We start from the raw sequence: 21135 nt of genomic DNA on the forward strand, positions 1-21135 counted from the left end.
TCTGTTTAAGGCATTCACAGTTTGGGGAGTACTGTTTGGAGTGGTAACAGGTTGGGAGCTACATACCGGGAGTGTGACTAATTTGAGGATACTGTATGGGGAGGGCTACTGATGACAATATTAAGGACAGCCGTAGCAGGTTGCCTTGGACCTAGAAATTGAATTTAAACAAATCCAATTTCCTTCCTTTATTCAAGAAAAAATGTTTAAATAAACGTTTAAGAAAAGGTATCACAAAGGCATTTGAGGACTGTAACATCGCCATGATCATAAAGAGACTCCTTAACCTTAATTGGCAGAGGAGTCCGAAGTGACTGTCAAACTCGGAGAATTCCCCTGATAGCTGGTCATGAGATGAGCTTCTTTGGCAGTCATCTTGGGGTTCAGCAATCACCGCCTAGGCTGTGTGAGTGTGCATGTGTCACTGCCTGAGCCTTCAGGTTCCCCAGTGATGTCATTCCTTTCTTCCTAGCAGAATCATCAGGGCAGTCTGCTGTGGGTCATCGTCTGTTTATGAGCTGGTGAATAAGTAAGAAGAATATTCGCTTAATTGGGCACATGATCCTTTGCACGTGCCTGTGATGCTGATGCATCTGACAGGCCTGAATGTTTGAACATTGTCATTCATCATTTCCTACAGTTGAAATTCCTGACAAGATGCTGTGGAATCGAGCTTCATTCTAAAAGTATTTTTGCTATTTTAAGATTGTGTGTCTGAGCAACCAAGATAGTTTTTTTGTTTGCTTGCAGGTTTTTAATGAAGTGAAAAATCCTTTGAATTTCATACCTAGAAATTGCTGTTGTATACATAGGAACACTGACTGTTCTTTCTGGGTGTTGGGGGAAAGCAATGGACAGAACAGACCACACCTCTGCTCTCATGGAGTTTGTATTCTAGCGGAACAAGACCAAAAATAAATATATCAGGAAATGATAGGTGCTGTTTAGAAAAGTAAAACAGGGTTGGTGACTAGAAAGTGATGGTGGGATAGAATACTAATTCGATAAAGTAGTTGGCATATTCTAGGCACCGGAAGGGAACCCCTTGTGGCTGGAGCTGAATAAACAAGGGGGAGTGTGAGGAGATGAGATCAAAGAGATGTAGAACAAAACTGTATTGAGCTTTGAATTCCATGTGAAGCACAGGCTTTGATATGATAAACTTTCCTTTTTAAGTGATCAGGCTAGTTACTAGACTGTAGATTATGGGGGGTTGAGGATGGAAGCAAGGGGAACAGTTAACAGGCTATCATGATGATCCAGGTGAAAGATGATGTTGGCTTAGACCAAGGTGGTGTCGTCTATGGAGGTGGTGGGAAGCAGTTGTATTCTAGGTATATTTTGAAGGTAAAGCTGATAAAATTTGCTGATAGATTGGATATGAGGAGTGAGGGACAAGTCAAGGTTTTTGTAAGGCTGGAATTGCCGTTTACTGAAATAGAGTGGATCCAGCTTGGCAGGTGGGTTGAGAATCAAGAGTTTAGTTTTGGATGTATTAAGTATGAGATGTTTGAGAGACACATCCAAGTGAAGATGTTGAGTAAGTAAATGGATCTGTGGGTCTCAAATTCAGGAGAGAATTATTTAAAACTATTCAACTGGATGAGATCAGCTAGAGAGTGAAAAAATGAAAATACCTTTTTTGCAAATAGAATTAAACACTGAGGAATAAAGATGGTTGTTCACTATCTGATAGTGAATCAATGGAGGAGTTAGAAATTGAACTGAAACTCCTGCTTTCAGAGTTGGTCACTGTGTCCTAGTCCAAAGCATTTGCAAACCACCATTCACATGGAAGCCTTAGTACACTTCTCAGGGGAAAGATCCACCCCCCACCAACCACAGGCATGACACCCGATGATCTCAGTGATGTGCAGTGTCCTTCTGTCTTCTAGCTTTACCCACTTTCTTGATGTCTTTTTCCAGTTCACCATTCTACTTGGCTTCTCTGATATGCCTTAATGATATACATCACCTTCTTCATTGAGTCATTATGTTTAGTTTATTGAATGTTCTAAGGACACTGGATGCCTTCCTTGTGGGGATCGTTAGTTGAAGAGGTGAGTCAGCAGGAGAAAAAGGATAATGCATGTATGCAATGACACATGAACAGACCTATAACATACAAAGAATAAATTTCAAATGTTGGAGAGGTGTGTGAACACGGATACTGAGGGATGGCTAGGGCAATAGGGCCAACACAAAGCCAAGCAAGGCTTATCAAGAAAGACTTCACAGAGAATGTCAATCTTATATTTTGGAGAGAAGGGTACATTTTTCAAAGGATAAACTTTCATGAATGAATAGAAACAAAAGCTGAAGTTAGATGAGGGAACTCGGAAGCCAAAGGTTCAGCAATATAGATTAATACCAAAGTGAAAGAAGTGTTGGAAACCTTTGAAGCAAACATTCAGGAGTTCTAAACTGATTAAAAAGACCCTGAATGGGAGCTCCTAGAAAGGAGTAGAATATTATTAAAATGTGTAGTTTTAAGAGAACGACTCTCTGTCCCTGAAGGTAAATTGTATGAAACATCAGAAAATTATGGACATGGAAACTGAGAAGTCAGTTCTCAGTCATGAATGCATAAAAATCACACAATATACACAAATCTTTAGCATTTTTAAAAAATCTGATGTTCTCTCTTAAAGAATTTAAATAAAACCTCAAAGACTAGCTTCCTCACATCATGGAATCAAAGATTAAATTAGTAAATAGTTTTGCAAAGCTCATGGCATCCCAGGATGTTCATACACCTAAATTTTTAGCAGTCACCGCCTTCTATTTCAGCAGTAATTAAGTTGACATTAGCTACAGTACGTGTTTCCTTCTGCTGGAAGAGGAGCTTTGGAGACAAACATCTCCTTCCTCAGAGCAGAGCCACCTTCAGGAGGTGACACTAGAACCATCTATTCTAGAATATAATTTTAATGGTTATTGAAATAAATGAAAGTCATCCACTTAAAGCATAGATACAATATAACATCAGAATAATAAGATTTAAAAAATACAACTGCTATATTTAACAGTTGTGTTGCCACCCCAGACAATCTTTAAAGCAAAAATGAATAGTACTGGACCGGATATATCAAAAGCATTTTTTGGGGCAGCCGGTTAGCTCAGTTGGTTAGAGCACAGTGCTCCTAACAACAAGATTGCTGGTTCAATCCCCACATGGGCCACTGTAAGCTGCGCCTTCCACAGCTAGATTGAAATGACTACTTGACTTGGAGCTGATGGGTCCCGGAAAAACACACTTAAATAAATAAAAGGTTTGTGGTGTTTTTTTTAAAAAAAAAAAGCATTTTGTGGCTGATGACATTTTCATCTTGGACTGCGGTAAGGACCCTGGATAGTTTTCCCAAATGGGCAGGTCTTGACCTCTCTCTATGTTGTTAGGATCTTGGCTGTTCTCTTCATCTAAAAGCCATTTCTAGGTTGCCTTCAAAATAAGGGCATCGACTACTTGACTCCATTCTGAGCACAAATTCTGAACACAAACCTCACACTATGTCTTTTATGTAAACAACAACTTTGATGTAAACCATAAAAAAAAAAAAAAAAAGAAAAGAAAGAAAGAAAAAGAAAAGGAAATTCTTCTGCCATGTTCGAAATACCGGTTTGGAGTGAGGGCAGGAGGGCACAATTAAGTGATAAGCCAATGTTATCTTTGGGGAAGACCATAGCTTCCCCTAAAACCGATTGCAGAGCTTGTACACAATACAGGGTAACAAAGTATAGCAGAGCTGTATAGTAATTATCCTTTATCCCACGAAGAACCGGGAGATTTGTGTCCTGTTTCTGTGTCTGTCCTGCTATGGAGTATAGCGAAAGCAACAGGAAATTTGGAAACAAAGGGACCTGGGTTTGACCTTAGCCCAGGATCAAGTGCAAGACCACCGGCACATTTATGTTATGGGTTTTCCTCCCGTGTAGGTGTGCTGGGACTGGTTGGACTTACGAATGAACCACATTGGTTCATAGTTAATGAATGACACATAGCAGGTATTTACTTTGAGTCCACTTCTATGAAAATCTTATATTTTACACAAATGTTAACACGGGCGACAGCTACGATTTTCGTGCACAGAAACACTCGACTTCAACTCAGCCTTTGGGAAAACGCGAGTAACGCACAAAGCGAAGCCGACCAACCCAGAGGGCCCCGCCCCCCATTAGCCCCACCCCTACCAAGGCCCTTGCTATTGGTTCCTTTTCTTGCGCCGTCGGTTGCCGTAGAGACCAAGGCTATGGCAACCAGGAGAAGCCAAACTTGGTAGTCCCTCCGCCACTGCAGAGGGTCCGTCCGAAGCGTGCGGCCAAACTCCGCGCGGCGCTCATGGCGCTCTACGAGCTCTTCTCTCACCCAGCCGAGCGCGGCTACCGCGCGGGGCTCTGCTCCAAGGCCGCGCTGTTCCTGCTGCTGGCCACCGCGCTTACGTACATCCCGCCGCTGCTAGTGGCCTACCGGAGCCACGGTGAGCCTGCCCCCGACCGATGCGCGACACAGCTCCCGGCGGCCCCGCTGCGCCCGCGCCGGCCTTCCTGACCTCCTCCCCACCGTCCTCCCGCCCTCTTTACCTCAGGGTTTTGGCTGAAGCGGAGCAACTACGAGGAGCAGCCGACCGTGCGCTTCCAGCACCAGGTGCTGCTCGTGGTCCTGCTGGGACCGGAGCGCGGCGGGTTCCTCGCCTGGAGCACGTTCCCCGCCTTCAACCGGCTGCAGGGGGATCACCTGCGTGTCCCGCTCGTTTCGGTGCGTGGTTCCTGCCCGGACCTAGCTGTGCACCCGGACTGGGGCGGATTGGGGGGGTCAGGCTGGGTGGGGGAGGAGGCTAGAGGCCCGGCCCCCAGCTTTGGGGTTCGGGAACCCACGGTAAGTTGTGTACACAGGCTCAGTAGCCTGACATATGTTTGATTTCGTGGGAAGCAATTCATGTTTCATTCGACTTCTCCCAGCTGCCCACACCCCAAGAAAATCAGCCACTGTTGTCAGCGTCTGCTTCCTGACACAGTCCAGAAGCCTGCGACAGCCAGTTTCTGACCCCCGTTATTTCCGTGGGTCTGGTCTGATAGAAAAGTGGTCGCGAAAGTACCTTTATGAGTCATGAAGGACGAGCGGTGTTCTTGTTACAACCCCATTGTGTACACGCGGTAATTGTGCATCGAAACACCGGTAGGAACGGAAAGGGCAGGCATTTTTATACAGACTGGAAGCCCAGGCGCTGATTGGTGGAGCGACTTCCCAATCCCTGGGCTTGTCTCCTTAGATGCTGCTCCATCCTGCAGCTGTCCAGGATGAAACTAAAGCATTTTACTGTCTGGAATTTAGTGTTTGGTTCAGGATAAGGGAGTGCTTCCTTTACAAGCACTTCTTTCTGCTCATTTTTTGGAAAACATTTTCCTTTAGAAGTATGCAAATTCTGGTTTTCCTTCTTCCAAAGCTGAATCTCTTGAGACATCTCTGAGATGATTGGTCTACAAGCCAAACTTGTGTAGCTGCAAAACAAATTCAGACTTTTTTTCTAGCATCTAAATAAAATGAAAAAAAAAAATACTCTTATTGGTTATATGAATAACTACAAACAAAATATGAATCAGATTACTTTTTTCTGATTTAAATTTTCTTATATTTTTCTGATTATAAAAATGTATGCTCATTGTAAAATATTAGAGTGACAGATACATATAATGACATAAAATTAAAGGCTCAGTTTGGTACATGTATCAATACTTGTTAATCAGCCTCATTCTTTTTAAGATCTGCAAGGTATTTCATAATATGGAAAAACTGTAATGGATTTAACCAGTTCTCATTGGTGGGTATTGATTTATTTTTTCAGTATTAGAATGTTGCAGTGAATAAGATTTTGAATAAATCTCACACCTTTAAAAATCAATCTGTGAGAAGTGCAATAGAAGCTGTTTGTTGAAATTGTGTAAGTACATAGAAAACTCAGCAAGCAAATAAAATAATTATTAACTCCAGAGAAGTAAAAGTAAGGAAAGGAAAGGAAAAGTGTTGTGAATATGAGTTACATAGTCAAATGAGACTTTAACTCTCCTGGAGGATGGGGGGAGAGAGAGAGAGAGAGAGAGAGAGAGAGTTAGAGTTGAGAGATGTGAGGGGAAGAAAATTAAATATTCATCTCTGTTGGGAAATCAACAGAGAATGCCTGAAATGAGGTGAAAATATTTGCCATGGGGATGGAAGTCTGCTGGGTTTTGTAACAAACATTATTGAACTCTTTCATTCTTTAAATGATCAGTACTTTTAAATTGATTTTTAAAACAGAACTGGAGTAGGAGACAAATTTCTTTCAATAGCTCTTCACTAATCATGACCTGTTGCCCATTTTTTATTCATATTTGAGATTATAAAGCATCTGAAGAAGGGTGCCTGGATGAGAGGCCAGTGCCCAGGTATGCTTACATTCCATGTGTATATGTTGCCTTTCCAAAAGTGTAAACAAAAGGTTTTTTATTCCAAACAAAAAAAAAATTAACTTGTTAGTTTTACTTTAGGTTAGCATTCCCTGTCTTTTAAATTTTGAGTAGCAATTTTTTTCTTTACATTGGTATATTCCTCTCTATCATACTCTTCTGGTTACTTGAGTCTAAGAAATCATCAGGAAAACTTAAAATAATCATGAAAACAAGGATATAACATTAGGTTTCACTCATTTGTCCTTTTCACTTGTTCATCCACCACAACTGGTTGACTCCCCACTTGGACTGCTAGTTAGCCTCTTATCCCTGTAACCAGAAACTACTGCCTTGAGAGCACTGCCCCCATGTTCCCCCTGCTTCTGGTATGTGTGTGCAGATTTTAAATCTGCAAAGCCAAGACTACCTCTTATTTTTATGGTGTCCAGAACTATTAATACTCTTTAATACTGGGCAGTTTTACACTAAAATACAAAACCAAAGCTTCTTTTTCTTAGTTTTTTTTTTTTTTTCTCCTCCACTCTAGGCCTATGTCTATAAGTAATTTATGACCTTGTTCTCAAGTAACTGATTTGCTTCCTTCTTCGCTGAGCTCAAGGATTTCTTATTCCATATGTTATACTCTTAACCCTTATTGCAACAAAGTATTTTATTTTTCTAACTCTAAATATGAAGCTAGACTGATTACCACCCATCTGAGAAACTGCCCAGGAAGTGAAGGAAGCAATGGTTTTAGATCAAAGTTTGACCAAATGCTGGAAGTGGCTTTTCGGTTGCTACTTGGTAAAATGCCTCAGAAGTCAGAAATGGGCTTGCTTCTGCTTTGGTCAGCTTATCTTGGACAGCGTCTCTAAAGTCTCTATGTTTTTAATGCTTTAAAAGTCAAGTTTTTTGTCATTTCTAATGAGAGAAGAAAAAAAAGCACAGCTAGACCTTTTCCCTCAATGAGCCTGACGTGGCTCTTGGAGGCATCTGTGAACCCAGAGAATATGGGGCTGAAGGCTGTAGGAGGATGCAGGAAGATAGTGGAGAGTCTATGAGCTTATGTGTCTGAGAATCTATGTGTCTGTTTTTTCACATCTCTGAAACCAGAGTGTGTCTGTGGTGTCTTCCAGTAGCTGTTGGCCAGGAGACAGGCTTGGCTTAGACTTCATTGCCTACATATGTGTAAACATCAAAAATGCCAGCACTCAAAGTTGTAGAAGGGACATCAGCAACTTGAAAGAAAATCCCAGAGACAATAGTAAAACGTTGTTGTTGTTGTTGTTGTTGTTTTCAGCTTTATTGAGGTATAATTGACAAATAAAATAGTAAGATACTAAAATATTATTTTAACCCCTAAACAGCCAAATGGACAGTGGGTAAAGGAAGGTTCAAGAGGCATTTAAAAATAGGCTAGCTCTGCCTAATTTTAAAGCCTGCTCAAGAGCCCAGGCCAATGGATTTTAGTTTCCTTTATGACTTGTTTTTTGAAATGCTTTATCACCAATGTACTTGGTGGCATTAAGGACAAAATTGCATAGAAAAGTATGAATATCACTGAATCAAAAAGTGATTCAAAAGAATCACGAGGTAAAGAAGTTTTAGGAATCCCTGTATCAGTTTATTTTGCTTATATTCTTCTATGTGCGTAAGTATCATATCTGATATAAATATGCCTAAATCTAAAAGCTCTTCCAATAAGTATAAAATAAATACTCTAAGTGACTAGAAACATTGTGTCATAGTTTAATTGGAATTATTTTTCCTTTTTTACTGGTACATAAAATAATGGTGTATTTTATAATTGATGGTATCTTAGATTCGCTGCAATACAGGTAGCAAGGATTTTATGAGTCTAGGAGCCTGAAGTAGTTAGTGGTCCCTACTTTGCAGGAGACCCAAAGACTGATGCCAAAGAGTATTTTCAGCATTTAAAAAAAGTGGAACACTCAATAATGACAAATATATGATAAGGTGGACACTGGTCTAAACTAGGAAATTATCCTTTAATAAAAGAATATGACTTTAAAGAAAGAAAGATATGAAAACAAACCATGAGATACTGTAGAATCCTTGATAGGGAAAATATTGCCAGTCAGAGCATTTGGAAACAATGGCACTCTTAAATTTATAGCAATTCTTCCAGTCAGATGGTGTGTTGTTTTTAGGTCTTGTCTCAGCTCCCAACGCACCCCTCCTTTCCTCTGCTTGTGATGCTGACACAGATGCTGAAAACCATCCTTCTTTACCCACTGGCTTCCTGTTAGGTTCTGCCAGTAGGAGGCGTGATGAGCCTTGTTCTGGGAGTAGGAAAAAAACTGGAAACTGCAACCAGTTGCCGCTGCCAGGGTGAAGAACCATTGTTGGGGTGATGCAAACAGGAAGGAGTAAGGCTTTCCTCTGGCCTCATTAATTTCCTCTAGTGGGTTCCTCCTCCAGGCTCTGGAGGTCCCAGCACCAGCTGAGCAGCACTCCCTTCTTGAGGTCTGAGTCCCAGCTCCTCCAGGAAATGCCAGCCTCTTCCCATTCTTCTCCAGCCCTAAGGACATGAACTGCTTCCTGCAGTTACTTTCTCTGTGCTATCGCAGCATTCCCTTTTTGCCTTTTTAGCCCTCTAATACCTATGTTACTAATTATCCCCTATACTAAATTCCCTCTGTTCAAATAACTGTGTAGTTTCTGTTTTCCTGATTGGACCCTGATTGATACAGGTGGACTGATGCACATGGATTAAATCCAACAAGGCCTGTATTTATCCTGTTTAGTATATTAGTGTTGATTTCACATATACCTGTAAAGGATTATCCTCCTTTAACCACCAGAAATCTTTGAAATTAGGGGTTTTGTGGGCTATTATAGATGGAGTCAGCAAACGTAAGTCCTAGCCCCAGTTCTGTCATTGGGTTCCATACCCTCTCTCAGCCTCAATCTATCTATATAAAGAGCATGATAGTACCTCTAATTATTACTGTTATTAATAATAACCTCTCTCCTGGGATATGCACAAGGATCAGATGGGACAACCGGTGGATATAAAAATTGTCCCAAATTGCACATATACCTTATAGAAACAAGGTGATGGTGTGATTTATGAATTATCTTAGCCAGACACACCAATTTGATTTTAGATGCTAATCTTGATCTTGTGTTAAAGGGGTATTAGCTCTTTGAATGTCTGCCTTTATGGCTGTTGCACATCTGTTAAGCTTGATTTGAACTAACTGAAATTGAATCATTGATTTCATCAGTGGTGCAAGTGGTAGCATAGAAATGTGGCCCACCTTGCCAGCCTAGAGGAGTGACAGTCTAACTTAGTGGTTGGTCATTGTGGGAGATACACCGTTTGCATCATCACTTATCCCCATGGCTCTCTCTTGTTCCCCTTCATCCACTACTCTCCATCTCCCTCCTCTGCCAAGCTGTGCTGGCCTCGGAACACTCTTAAACATTAACCCGCTTTTACTCAGTTAATCTTCACTTTGTTAGCCTGGATCACTCTTCCCCCAGATATCTCCGTGCCTCCTCACTTCACTTCATCCAGGTTTCCAACAGTCAGGTCTTCCTGAATTTTCTGTAAAAAAATTCTACCCTGGTCATCCTCTAATTTTAGCGTGCTTCATTATTTTTTTGTGTGGAACTTATCATTATGTAATATTGGTATGTTAATTTATTTGTTGATTTGTTTATTTTCTGCCTAGCTGGGAATATAAACTCCACTAGGGTGGGGACTTTGTCTATTTTGTTTGCCATTTTATTCCCAGTACCTGAAATAGTGCCTGACACATGGTAAGCCCTCAAAAATTACTTGAAAGATTAATGAGTGAATTTAACAAGCAGACACTAATTATGGTGCTATGCCAGATCTCGGTTCTCTGAACTTGGAGTAAAAGTGTGGACATAAACAAGTATACAGACTTATACTTTTGATGCTGGCTTTTTGCAAAAAGATTTGTCCTACCCAACATCTTCTTGAGTTGTTTTTTGGTTGGTGGTTGCTGTTGTTTTGTCTGGACATTTTAATCTTGGAAAGATAATCAGACTTAAAGTCAAAGACATGGTTTCATATCCTGTCTTTACGTTCACTAGCTGTATCCAATAAATCCCTTCACTTCCCTGAGCCTTGATTTTTCTCATCTATACAAGGGGGATAATATTTGCTGGGCTTACCTTAGACTTATTTTAAAAATCAAATAAATTGTGTTGCTCTCCCACCCACACTGTGTTGGAGTCCAGATTCGTCTGGCAGTTCCCTCCTCGCCACTATCCTCTCTTGCACTTTGAAACATTTGATCTTTGTCTCCCTGTTCAACCCTAAAGATCCAGAAGGCAGGGATCCACTCCAAAGAGTGTACCCAACTTTGTCTTCCAAGTCTTCCCAGATACCAACTGAAGAAAACTCACAGGAACACAAGGCAGCCTCTTTTCCATCCTAATCCTAATCCCTAATAAGTAATTGCCTCAGTAATTTGATCGTCAGCCCTGGTAACAGATATCCCTGCCCTGCACCTGCGAAGCTGATGAAATAGGACAGAAAAAATAATGTCCAACAGAAGAGAGAGGGTAGGTTTCTCTATCACAAAGCCTACGATAAGGACATCATTGTCTAGAAAGAAAGAAACGATTGAAAGTTTTTGAAAACTGAGATATCTCTATCTAAAATGACCTTATTAGCCTGAACAAGAACAAAGAATCTCTTCCTCACATAACAGTATTAGTGGAAAGAAATGAATCAGTAGATGGAGAATTCAGATGGGAACATTGATACACCATAGTGGAATCCTTCTGGGAACCTACACCGGGACAGGATCCATTGTAGCAGGAAGGTCCAGTGTTGTGCCAGGGAGTCGTGTCAGCAGTGATCACATTTCACTAACCACCTTTTCCTGCTGGTCATTTTAGGATCACCGTGAGGCAAGACTGGGTATGAAGGTCCTCTTAGGAGCTGTCCTTTGTCTTTTTCCCTCCTCAAATCTGTTTTTATCTACTTTCATGTCCATAATTTATAAGGTATCTGTGTAATTCTAATGGCTTACTGGTTTTGCTTAGCTTCCTTTTTCATTGTATTGATTGGTACTAAAAGATGCACTAGGCTTTAAGTCCTGACAGTGATAAGCTGAGGTCCAACATTGAGAATCTGAAGCAAAGACACTTGTGGTTGAAAGATGTATAAATAGAGCTTGGTGTTTTCCTGCTGAGTCTAGGGGATGCAGAAAGATTAGTATTAGTTTCTTTTGTATTTTACAAAAGTTGACTCCTAGACGACAAGTGGAAGACAAGTCTGATGTGCTATTTAAATTTTCTATACACACTCAGGCATGTTTGTAAAAATGAAAGAAGAAAGAAAACACCAGCAACAAACAGAAAAGGTTCAAATAAGACAACTGAAAAAGAGAAATGCCCTCCAGATGTTTATTGTTGTCATCGCCACTTCAAGTTCCCATTTAGTTTGGTCCTTGAACATTTGAGAGCATAAGTATGAAGTTCAGGGGCCATACCCGATGTGTCTCTTTCCCCAACATCGATCCACTTATACCTATTCATTCTCCTTTTCTTTTGATGAGGGAGATGAAAGCTGTGTATGACAGAACAATGGGTCATTGTGGATGTACAATAGTGATATGGATTCTTCCCAACTTATTAAGGACCAGGGTCACTGACCCTCTTTGGGTTTCCTAGGCTAGAGAAGAAGACAGGAACCAGGATGGGAAAATGGACATGTTACATTTTAAACTGGAGCTTCCCCTGCAGTCCACGGAGCATGTTCTTGGTGTGCAGCTCATCTTGACTTTCTCCTACCAACTGCACGTGAGTCAATGCCTGAGGGAAGCCTGCCCTCTCCCTTTTGTCTTTTAATAGAACAGACCCCTCTTTCTGGTTTCTAGGAGAACCCACACTGTAGAAAAAGCCTCTTTTTTGAGATAGAGTTTGGGATTTTAACTTAGGCAAATGTTTTGCATTCGGACCATATTAATTTACATGAGCTATTAACAGCTCAGAGGGTTCTGGACGGAGCGCTTCCTGCATGGCTGAGCCAGGTATGTGAAGGACTGTTAGGCTTCAACTACAGATAGGTGACCCTGGGAACCCAGAGCCCTTCAGATCTGACTGAAATTGGTATTGCCTCTCGCTCTGATGATTTCAGAGGATGTCGACATTCGTGATGCAGAGCATGGCGTTTCTCCAATCCTCCTTCGCTATTCCCGGGTCCCAGTTATATGTGAACGGAGACCTGAGGCTTCAGCAGAAGCAGCCCCTAAGCTACAGTGGCCTAGATGTTCAGTACAATGTAAGGATGCTTCTCCTTGTCCGTCTCCTTTGTTTCTATATGTTACTGTTGATCAGTTCTTTGAAGAGGGAGAAATGGAAATTGGAAATAGCATTTCTCTGCGGGTGGCACAGAAGAGGATTTCTGAGGAATTCGTGCTATGAATTCTTTCAAAATATGGAGACAGGTACGCCTGTTATTTACACCTGGAAAGAAAGAAAAAAACCTGTCTTTAAGAACAAAATTGTTTATTGCTTTCAGATACACACACACACACACACACACACACACACACACACACCGTATTCTAAGTGATCTTTTTCAGTTCGTGTAAAACATTTCAAAAACAATATTAACAACCGATGATTGAGCACATAACATATGAGTATGCCAATGCTGAGTTAAGGTGTTTAAATCTATCATCTCATTTAGTCATCACAGCAACCTCAGGCGATGCCAATTCTGTCATTTCCCAGCTCTCCAGCGGCTTGTCCTATCATTGCTCTCCTTGCTCCTTTCTAGCCATACTGGTCTTTGTGCTGTGCTTCAAACCCAAGAAGCAGCTCCTTGCCTCAGGGCTTTTGCACTTGCCTTTCCCTCTGCCAACTATCCACATAGCTTATTCTGCCACTCCATTCAGGTCCTTTTTCAAATGTCATTGAGCACAGTCGCTCCCTGACTTTTCTTTCTGAAACAGCCTTCCCCTCTCTCCATCACCCCTCACCTAGATTTGCTTTTCTTACTTCCACCTGATGTATTAGAGAGGTATTTTCAGTTTGTTTATTTGCGGACTCCTTCAGCAGTACAAGCACTGACATCTTCTCGATTCTTTCACGCCAGTGCCTAAAACAGGGCCTGGCACATTGTAAGCGCTCAGACAGATTTATTGAAAAAAAATGAACTCTCAGTTTACACATGAGGAAACTGGGACTTATAGGTATTAATTAATTTTCCCCAAATCCCACAACTTGAAAGTAACAGAGCCATGAATTGTCTGTCTGAGACCAGAACTCGTCATGCATGTAAGCACCCATTAGTAACCTTTATTTTATCACAAGGGGGCCCATATAAGTTGAGATACTTTTGAAAAGGAAAGGGGGCATTATCAGTTATTACAGACATAAACCAGAACTGTTCCAGACAAACTAGGGTTTATGGTCACCCTAGCTATAATCAGTGTAAGTTAAAAAAAAAAAAAAAGGAGCAGAACTATAAGATAGAAACTTAACATGGCACTTTTTTTTTTCTTTTTTTCTTGGAAAAGGTCTTTGCTGTTCTTCGGGGGTTTTTCAGCTTTATTGAGGTATACTTGGCAAATAAAATTGTAAGCTATTTAAAGTATACATCATGATGGTTTGATATATATGTATATGCATTATGAAAGGATTCTTCCCAATTAGTGAACACATACATCATGTCACATATTTATCTCTTTGTGTATGTATGAGAACATTTAAGTTCTACTCTCTTAGCAAATTTCAATTAGACAATACAGTGTTAACTACAGTCATCGGTAGATCCTCTTTATTCAGTAGATCCTTTATACAGTAGATCCTCTTTATTCATCTTATAACTGAAACTTTGTACTTTTACAAACCTCTCCCTATTTCTCCCATGACTATCCCCCAGCCCCTGGCAACCACTTCTCTGCTCTGTATCTATGAGTGTGACTTTTTATGTAGATTCTACATATAAGTGATACCATGCAGTATTTGTCTGTCTCTGTCTGGTTTATTTCACTTAGCATAATGCCCTCAAGTTCCACCTATGTTTTTGCAAATGGCAGGTTTCTTCTTTTTTCATGTCTGAATAATCACAATGTATATGCCACATCTTCTTTACCCATTCATCCATTCAGAGACACTTAGGTTGTTTCCATATGTTGGTTACTGTAAATAATGCTGCAGTGAACTTGGGACATTATTTCAGGATATAATCTCTTCAATATCCTGTTTTCATTTCCTTGGGATATATACCCAGAGGTGGGATTGCTAGATCATTTGGCAGCTCTAGTTTTAATGTTTTGAGGACCCTCCACATTGTTTTCTATGGTAGCCGTACCAGTTTACATTCCCATCAACAGTGAACAAGGGTTCCCTTCTCTTTATATCCTCACAAACCCTTATTGTCTCTTGTCTTTTTTTATAATAGTCATTAAGTGATAATCTCATTTTGGTTTTGGTTTGCATTTCTCTGATGATTAGTGATGTTGAGCACTTTTCATGAACTTGTTGGCCATCTGTACGGCCAATTGAATAGACATTTAGGGAACTGTCTATTAGACATTCTATTTATTCAAATAGACATGCAAATGTCTATGCAATTGCTCTGCCCGTTTTTAATCAGATAGGTTTTTGTTTACTCTGTTGAGTTGTATGAGTTTCTTACATATTTTGGATATTAACCCTTTATCAGATATATTATTTGCTAATATTTTCTACCATTCTATAGGTTGCCTTTTCACTTTGTTAATGGTTTCCTTTGCTCTGCAGATGCTTTTTAGTTTGACATAGTTTCACTTATTGTTTTTGCTTTTGTTGCTTGTACTTTTGATGTCAAATCCAAAAAATTATTGCCAAGACTGATGTCAAGTAGCACACCCCTGGGGAGCATTTGAGATCTTGCTCCCCAGCTTATGTCATCAGTTTTGTTCAAATGAATTCATAAAAATTAAAAAAAAATTAGTATACCCCTATGTTTTCTTCTAGGAGTTTTATAGTTTTAGATCTTAAATTTAAGTTTTAATCCATTTTGATTTGGTTTGTATACATGGTATAAGATAGGAGTCCGGTTTCATTCTTTTGCATGTGGTGATATATCCAGTTTTCCCAGTACCATTTATTGAAAAGACTATTCTTCCCCATTATATTCCTGGCTCCTATCATAAATTAACTGACCATATATTTGGGTTTTTTTTCCTAGGCTCTCTATTATGTTCCATTGATATGCATCTGTTTTATGCCAATACCATCCTGTTTTGATTGCTTTGTAATATAGTTTTAAGTCAGGGAGTTTGATGCCTTTAGCTTTGTTCTTTCTCAAGACTGCTTTGGCTATTTGGGGTCTTTTGTGGTTCCATACAAATTTTAGGATTGTTTTTTCTATATCTGTGAAAAATGCCATTGGAATTTTGATAGGGATTGCACTGAATCTATAGATTGCTTTGGATAGTATGAACATTTTAACAGCACTAATTCTTTCAACCCATGGGCACAGAACGTCTTTCCATTAATTTGTGTCTTCTTCAATGTCTTTTATCAATGTCTTATAGTTTCCAATGTATAGACCTTTCACCCTATTGATTAAATTTGTTCCTATTTTATATTCTTGATGAAATAAATGTAATGAGATTGTGTTCTTAATTTCTCTTTCTGATACTTCATTGTTAGTGTATAAAAATACAAGTGAGTTCTGTATATTGATTTTGTATCCTGCAACTTTACTGATTCATTTATTAGTTCTAACAGTTTTTGGTGGAATCTTTAGGCTTTTCTATATATAATATTGTGTCATCTGTCAATAGAGATGATTTTACTTCTTCCTTTTCAACATGAATGACTTAAATTTTTTTTCTTGCCTAATTGCTTTGGCTAGGACTTCCTGTACTATGTGGAATGAAAGTGGCTAGGTGGGCCTCATTGTCTTGTTCCTGATCTTAGAGGAAAAACTTTCAGCTTTTCACCATTGAGTATGATGTTAGCTGAGGGCTGGTCATATATGTCCTTTATTATGTTGAGGTATGTTCCCTCTGTACCCACTTTGTTGAGAGTTTTTATCATGAATGGATGTTGAATTTTGTCAAATGCTTTTTCTGCATCTATTGAGATGAGTGGAATGGTGTCATGTAGGAGATGAATCTTATCAATCAGGCCAGCCATAGTTCTTGGTTGTCTCTCCTTTGTCATTGTCCAAGCTACCTTTTTTGTTCATAATGCCTCCCAGTAGTTGAGAGTGTCCCAAGGCCCATTTCAATGTGGGTGATGTGGGTATTTTCTCGTTTGCCCAATGTGAGGGTGTCACTCAACTAATTTCTGGATTTCTTTCAGAGGGAATTGCTCCATGTGTAGCTATAGTTCAGTGGAAGGAGGTGAGTTCAGGAAGCTTCTTTCTTACCATCTTGGACTGGAACCTTTTTTTTTTCTTTCTTTCCTTTTTACATTTTTTAACGGCTCCCCTATGTTCTCTGCATTCTGAGTCCAGGCTTCGCCTAGAAACCCATAGCACCTTATATTTGAAGGTTTATATCAACAAGAATATGATAGTAGAGAAAGGAAGTAATTGCCTTCTTCAAGGGGTTATGTGCTTAATATTTGCATTTTATCCTATTTCCAGCTCTACATTTAAAAGAGATAAATTTAGAGATCATCCAGAGAAGAGCAAGGAAAAGACAAAGGAGTTGAAAGTATGGTCTATTTTTTAAAATTAATGGAATTATTTCTCCCCTTGGAATAGAGAGAGCTATTTTATAAAGAACGTTAAAACCTTTAAAAGGTAGATATTGACCCCTTGTTTCCTTCCTCACAAGCAGAAAAACTGAGGGCAAATGACAAATTTTTGCAGGAGAGTTCATTCATCCTTGAAGACAAGATTTGATACTAGTATAGGCCACCAAGAACAAGAGTGTGGTCTCTGAGATCAGCCTGGGTGTGCAGGAGGATAGAAAAACAAGAGAGGAAACTACTCAGGTGCTCTCACCATGTCCTCCTTCCATATCCCAGGTATCTGTCATCAACGGGACCAGTCCTTTTGCCCGGGACTACGACCTCACCCACATCATTGCTGCCTATCAGGAAAGAAATGGTGAGTCCCCCGATTTCATTCAGATGCCTCTCAGGGTCTTTCCAGGTTAGTGGGACTTTAGGGAGAAACAGAATTGGAACATTTTTCTTGATGAAAATGTCAAAAACACTGAATGGTCAGTGATGGGAGGCGAACAGCCTCCAGGATCTGTCCTTTTTCTCCTGATCTAAAGACCCGTACCCTACCCACCCTCCCACTTATGGTGCAGCAGGTTAGTGCCAATTAATTGCCGTATTTATCCCACCACTGGCTTGATGAGTTTCCTTTTTTTTTTTTAAATACAAGCTTAATTGACTTGGTCTCTTTACCATATTTATAAAAGAAACCAAAGACAAGTTACTACCCATCATTCTCAGATTGAAATAGGGAATGTGAGTGACTCACCCCTTATCAGCAATCAAATCAGGAGAATAGCAGGGTTCTGGCTGGAAGGCAGTATGTCCATTCCTTACAGAGGAAGGCAGGGTGTCCATCCCTTATAGAGGCAAGGCTCTCAGGCCATCCCATGTGCTTGACTCAGCATCTTTGTCTGGTTGGTGTTCTGAAGTTTTCTCTAAAGGCACCTAAAGTATTACATGACAACCAGATGTCATAGATACTGCACACAGACATTTAAAAAGTGGGGGGACTACAATTCCAGTATTTTTTTCTGGTTTTATATAATACACTAAACACCAAAAAATAAAGGAATTTTAAAACTAAAAAACATTGAAACCTAAACTAAAAAACTACAAATCAACTTTGCCTTTTTCATTCCTTCTGGTCTTTCTCTGTATGCAGATGTTTTTTAATATAGCTGCTATCACAATTTCGAGATACTTTGGGTACCAATTTATTTTTGCTTACTTTGTAACATAAATATTTTCTCATGCTTCTACAAAGTTTTAATTGGTATTATTTTAGTGGTAACATAGTATTCCTTTGCTTAGCCGCTCAGCAATTATAGAACACTAGACCACTTCCACATTTTTTAACGTTTTGACAAGTATTTTAACAAACAATGTGTGAGCAATTTTGCGCATTCAATTTCGCTTTCATTTTTAATCATTTGAGTTGAGTTCTGAAATGCAGACATTGCCCGAGAGGTAAAAAGAGTATTTTCATAGCCCTCAATATTGTATTGCCAAAGAGAGCATTCATGGATTAACTCCCGATTGTATTGCAGTAACCACCATCCTGACTGACGCCAACCCCATCTGGCTGGTGGGAAGGGCTGCCGAAGCTCCGTTTGTGATTAATGCTGTCATCCGATACCCCGTGGAAGTCATCTCATATCCTTTCTGTTAAGGAGCCAACAGTAGCTCAGTTTTGAAAAAGAAAAGAAGGATTTCTCAGTTGTCCCCAGAAGGAACAGAGGTGGAAAGGCTTAGATTGGAAATTATTACAGCATTGTAACCCCACACATATGATTCTGTCTGCTGTTCATACAGGGAAAAAAATTCATTTCCTGTTCCTGTTTCTTAGCAATTCTTCTAGGTCAGAATCATCCTTATTTATTGTCTTAATACTCTTTTATTATCCCTTTTACCTTAAGGGTATTTAAAACATTTTTGCCATATCTTACCTGAACTTTGGTTTAACATTCACTTAGAAAATGTCACCTGAGACTCCTTAACTGTGTGTACTTATCTACCAGGATTCTGGGAAATGATAAAGTTTGCCTGGATCCAATATGTCAGTATCCTGCTTATCTTCCTCTGGGTGTTTGAAAGAATCAAAATATTTGTGTTTCAAAATCAGGTGGTCACCACAATCCCTGTAACAGCAGTGCCCCAGGGAGAACTGTATAAGGAGCACATATCATAAGAAGACCATTTCTGAAAACTAAGCAGGGCTCTGGCTACCTCACTGTTGGCTTCTGAGAACTGCCATCTTACGACATTTCTGTAAAGAGCCCATGGACACGTGTCAGCATGTGTGCTTTTCCTATCAGAGACAAAAAACAGTTCTTTCTAATTTTTCTCTACACAAATTCCATGTCTCATAAGTGCCTACCAAAATTGTCAGGGACTAGTTTGTGGAGGGTTTCTGCAGGCTACAATTTGCCCTTTTTTTTGGCCTTAGACTTGAATTTCAGAAGAAAACTAGTCAGTTTAGAAAGAGTTTAGAAAGACATGTTGGAAGGAGTCCCATCTCTGGTCAAGCAAAGACTTTTCCTTTCTTGAACTGAGAAACACTATGCATTTCTTCCTCCTATTGTAACTTACATTGTACTCTTTTCAGGGCTCTCTTGTGACAGACATGCAAATCACTAGCAGTTTCCACTCCTGGGCATCTAAATTTCCCATTCAGAACTTTGATTTCCAGAACTGAGAGGCCTTTAACTGGAGAACTGGAGAGATGGGGAGAGAGAGAGAGTGCGGGTGCTCAAGAACATGTGTATGCACGTGAGGGTGGGCAACTTGAGGACACTGGAACCATCCACCTGCCCTCAGTCTAACAGACATCGTCTGTCGTCAGCTCAGCTGAAGAGCCCTTTATCCTGCCCTGCTGTGGCTGGCTCTTTGCCCTGCCTTTGCTCTCTGTCTCTGCCCCTGGAATTGCAGACTGAAATCAGAAGTGCTGTTTCATTCACGATCCCCTCAGCAGCAGTGGGGGAAGTAAGGATTGTAACAACAGGTTCTCTCTGGCCCCCAACCCACAGCCTGGACACTTGCTACTCCTCTTTGACAACCCTCTCCCTTCCTGAAAAGGACATGGGTGACAGAGAACCTGTTGTTGGTATTAGTTCCCATTGCCCGACAACCACAGAGTTTATTTGGAGGGCTGGTGGGAAGCTACTTGTATTTCCCTTGACTAAGGAACAGGGCACCCATCAGAGCAGACAGCTTTGGGGAAGACACACAAGGAACAGTGAGGGGAGAAAGAGGATGCTAGCCCGGGCAGCCCAATCCAGCCTGGCCATTAGAATGACAAGCAGTTCAGCCCGATTACCCCCATGACTCAGCGTCTGCAGGAGAAGAGTGCTGGAACAAGTCTCTGTCGCATACAGAAGACTGGTTCTCTGTTGCTGTCTTGAGGAAACATGCAGTTTTCTCAAAGGGCAGATGGATCTGCTTTATGATCCGGAGATGTCTTCGGCACTAGAAGGACACGCCCACTGTGATCCCTTCTTGCCCCTTCAAAATCACACTCGTCAGTGTGTGCCTCAGTTTACCTTGGAGAATTAGTTCTTATTTCCAAAGCACCTTTTCTTTCAGGCTGACCAAAATAAGAATTTTGCAAACAGCTATTTTGAAGAATTCAATCCCATAAATATCCTAACACTGGCCCCTCTGCCTTTTCTTGTAAAATTTAGGGCTGTTTACATGCCTAATTTTTTTTTTTTGAGATTTAAATCAAAAATGGTTGCTGAATTTTCTAAATTACAAAAGGTAATGAGACATGGAAAGACAGCTAAAGATGTGTATAAGCGTTACTTTGCATTTTATTAAATTATTTCAATGCAAAATTTGTATAAATAACCATTATGTTTTGTAACTTTCTAATTAAAATGTTCAAAATGGAGGCTGCATGTGGCTTTTTAGAGGGGAAGGATTTGGAAAGGGGAAGAATGGGGAGGGCAGAGGTGGCACACACTTCTCCAAGTTACTCACCAGCAGCCTTGCTTTGCCAGGACTCTGCCCAAAGACCTTGGAGAT

The 21135-nt window shown here is 40.3% G+C and overlaps 1 protein-coding gene and 1 long non-coding RNA gene across 2 annotated transcripts; one reads left to right on the top strand and one right to left on the bottom strand.

Moving 5' to 3' along the window:
• Positions 1 to 173: 173 nt before the first annotated feature.
• LOC141567486 (uncharacterized) lies at positions 174 to 5942 on the bottom strand. Its single transcript, XR_012490126.1, has 3 exons — positions 5097 to 5942; positions 4582 to 4794; positions 174 to 518 (listed from the first exon to the last, which is right to left on the bottom strand). It is a non-coding gene; the product is annotated as an uncharacterized LOC141567486 (long non-coding RNA).
• On the top strand, positions 4211 to 21001 carry TMEM231 (transmembrane protein 231). Its single transcript, XM_019710800.2, has 7 exons — positions 4211 to 4478; positions 4587 to 4756; positions 12106 to 12234; positions 12572 to 12715; positions 17413 to 17494; positions 18660 to 18765; positions 19120 to 21001. Exons 1-7 carry the CDS (start codon positions 4340 to 4342, stop codon positions 19298 to 19300), a joined length of 951 nt encoding a protein of 316 aa, XP_019566359.2. The 5' UTR covers positions 4211 to 4339; the 3' UTR covers positions 19301 to 21001.
• Positions 21002 to 21135: the final 134 nt, after the last annotated feature.

The sequence above is a fragment of the Rhinolophus sinicus genome, linkage group LG11 (genome assembly GCF_036562045.2).
Source record: "Rhinolophus sinicus isolate RSC01 linkage group LG11, ASM3656204v1, whole genome shotgun sequence".
NCBI classification, from domain to species: Eukaryota; Metazoa; Chordata; class Mammalia; order Chiroptera; family Rhinolophidae; genus Rhinolophus; species Rhinolophus sinicus.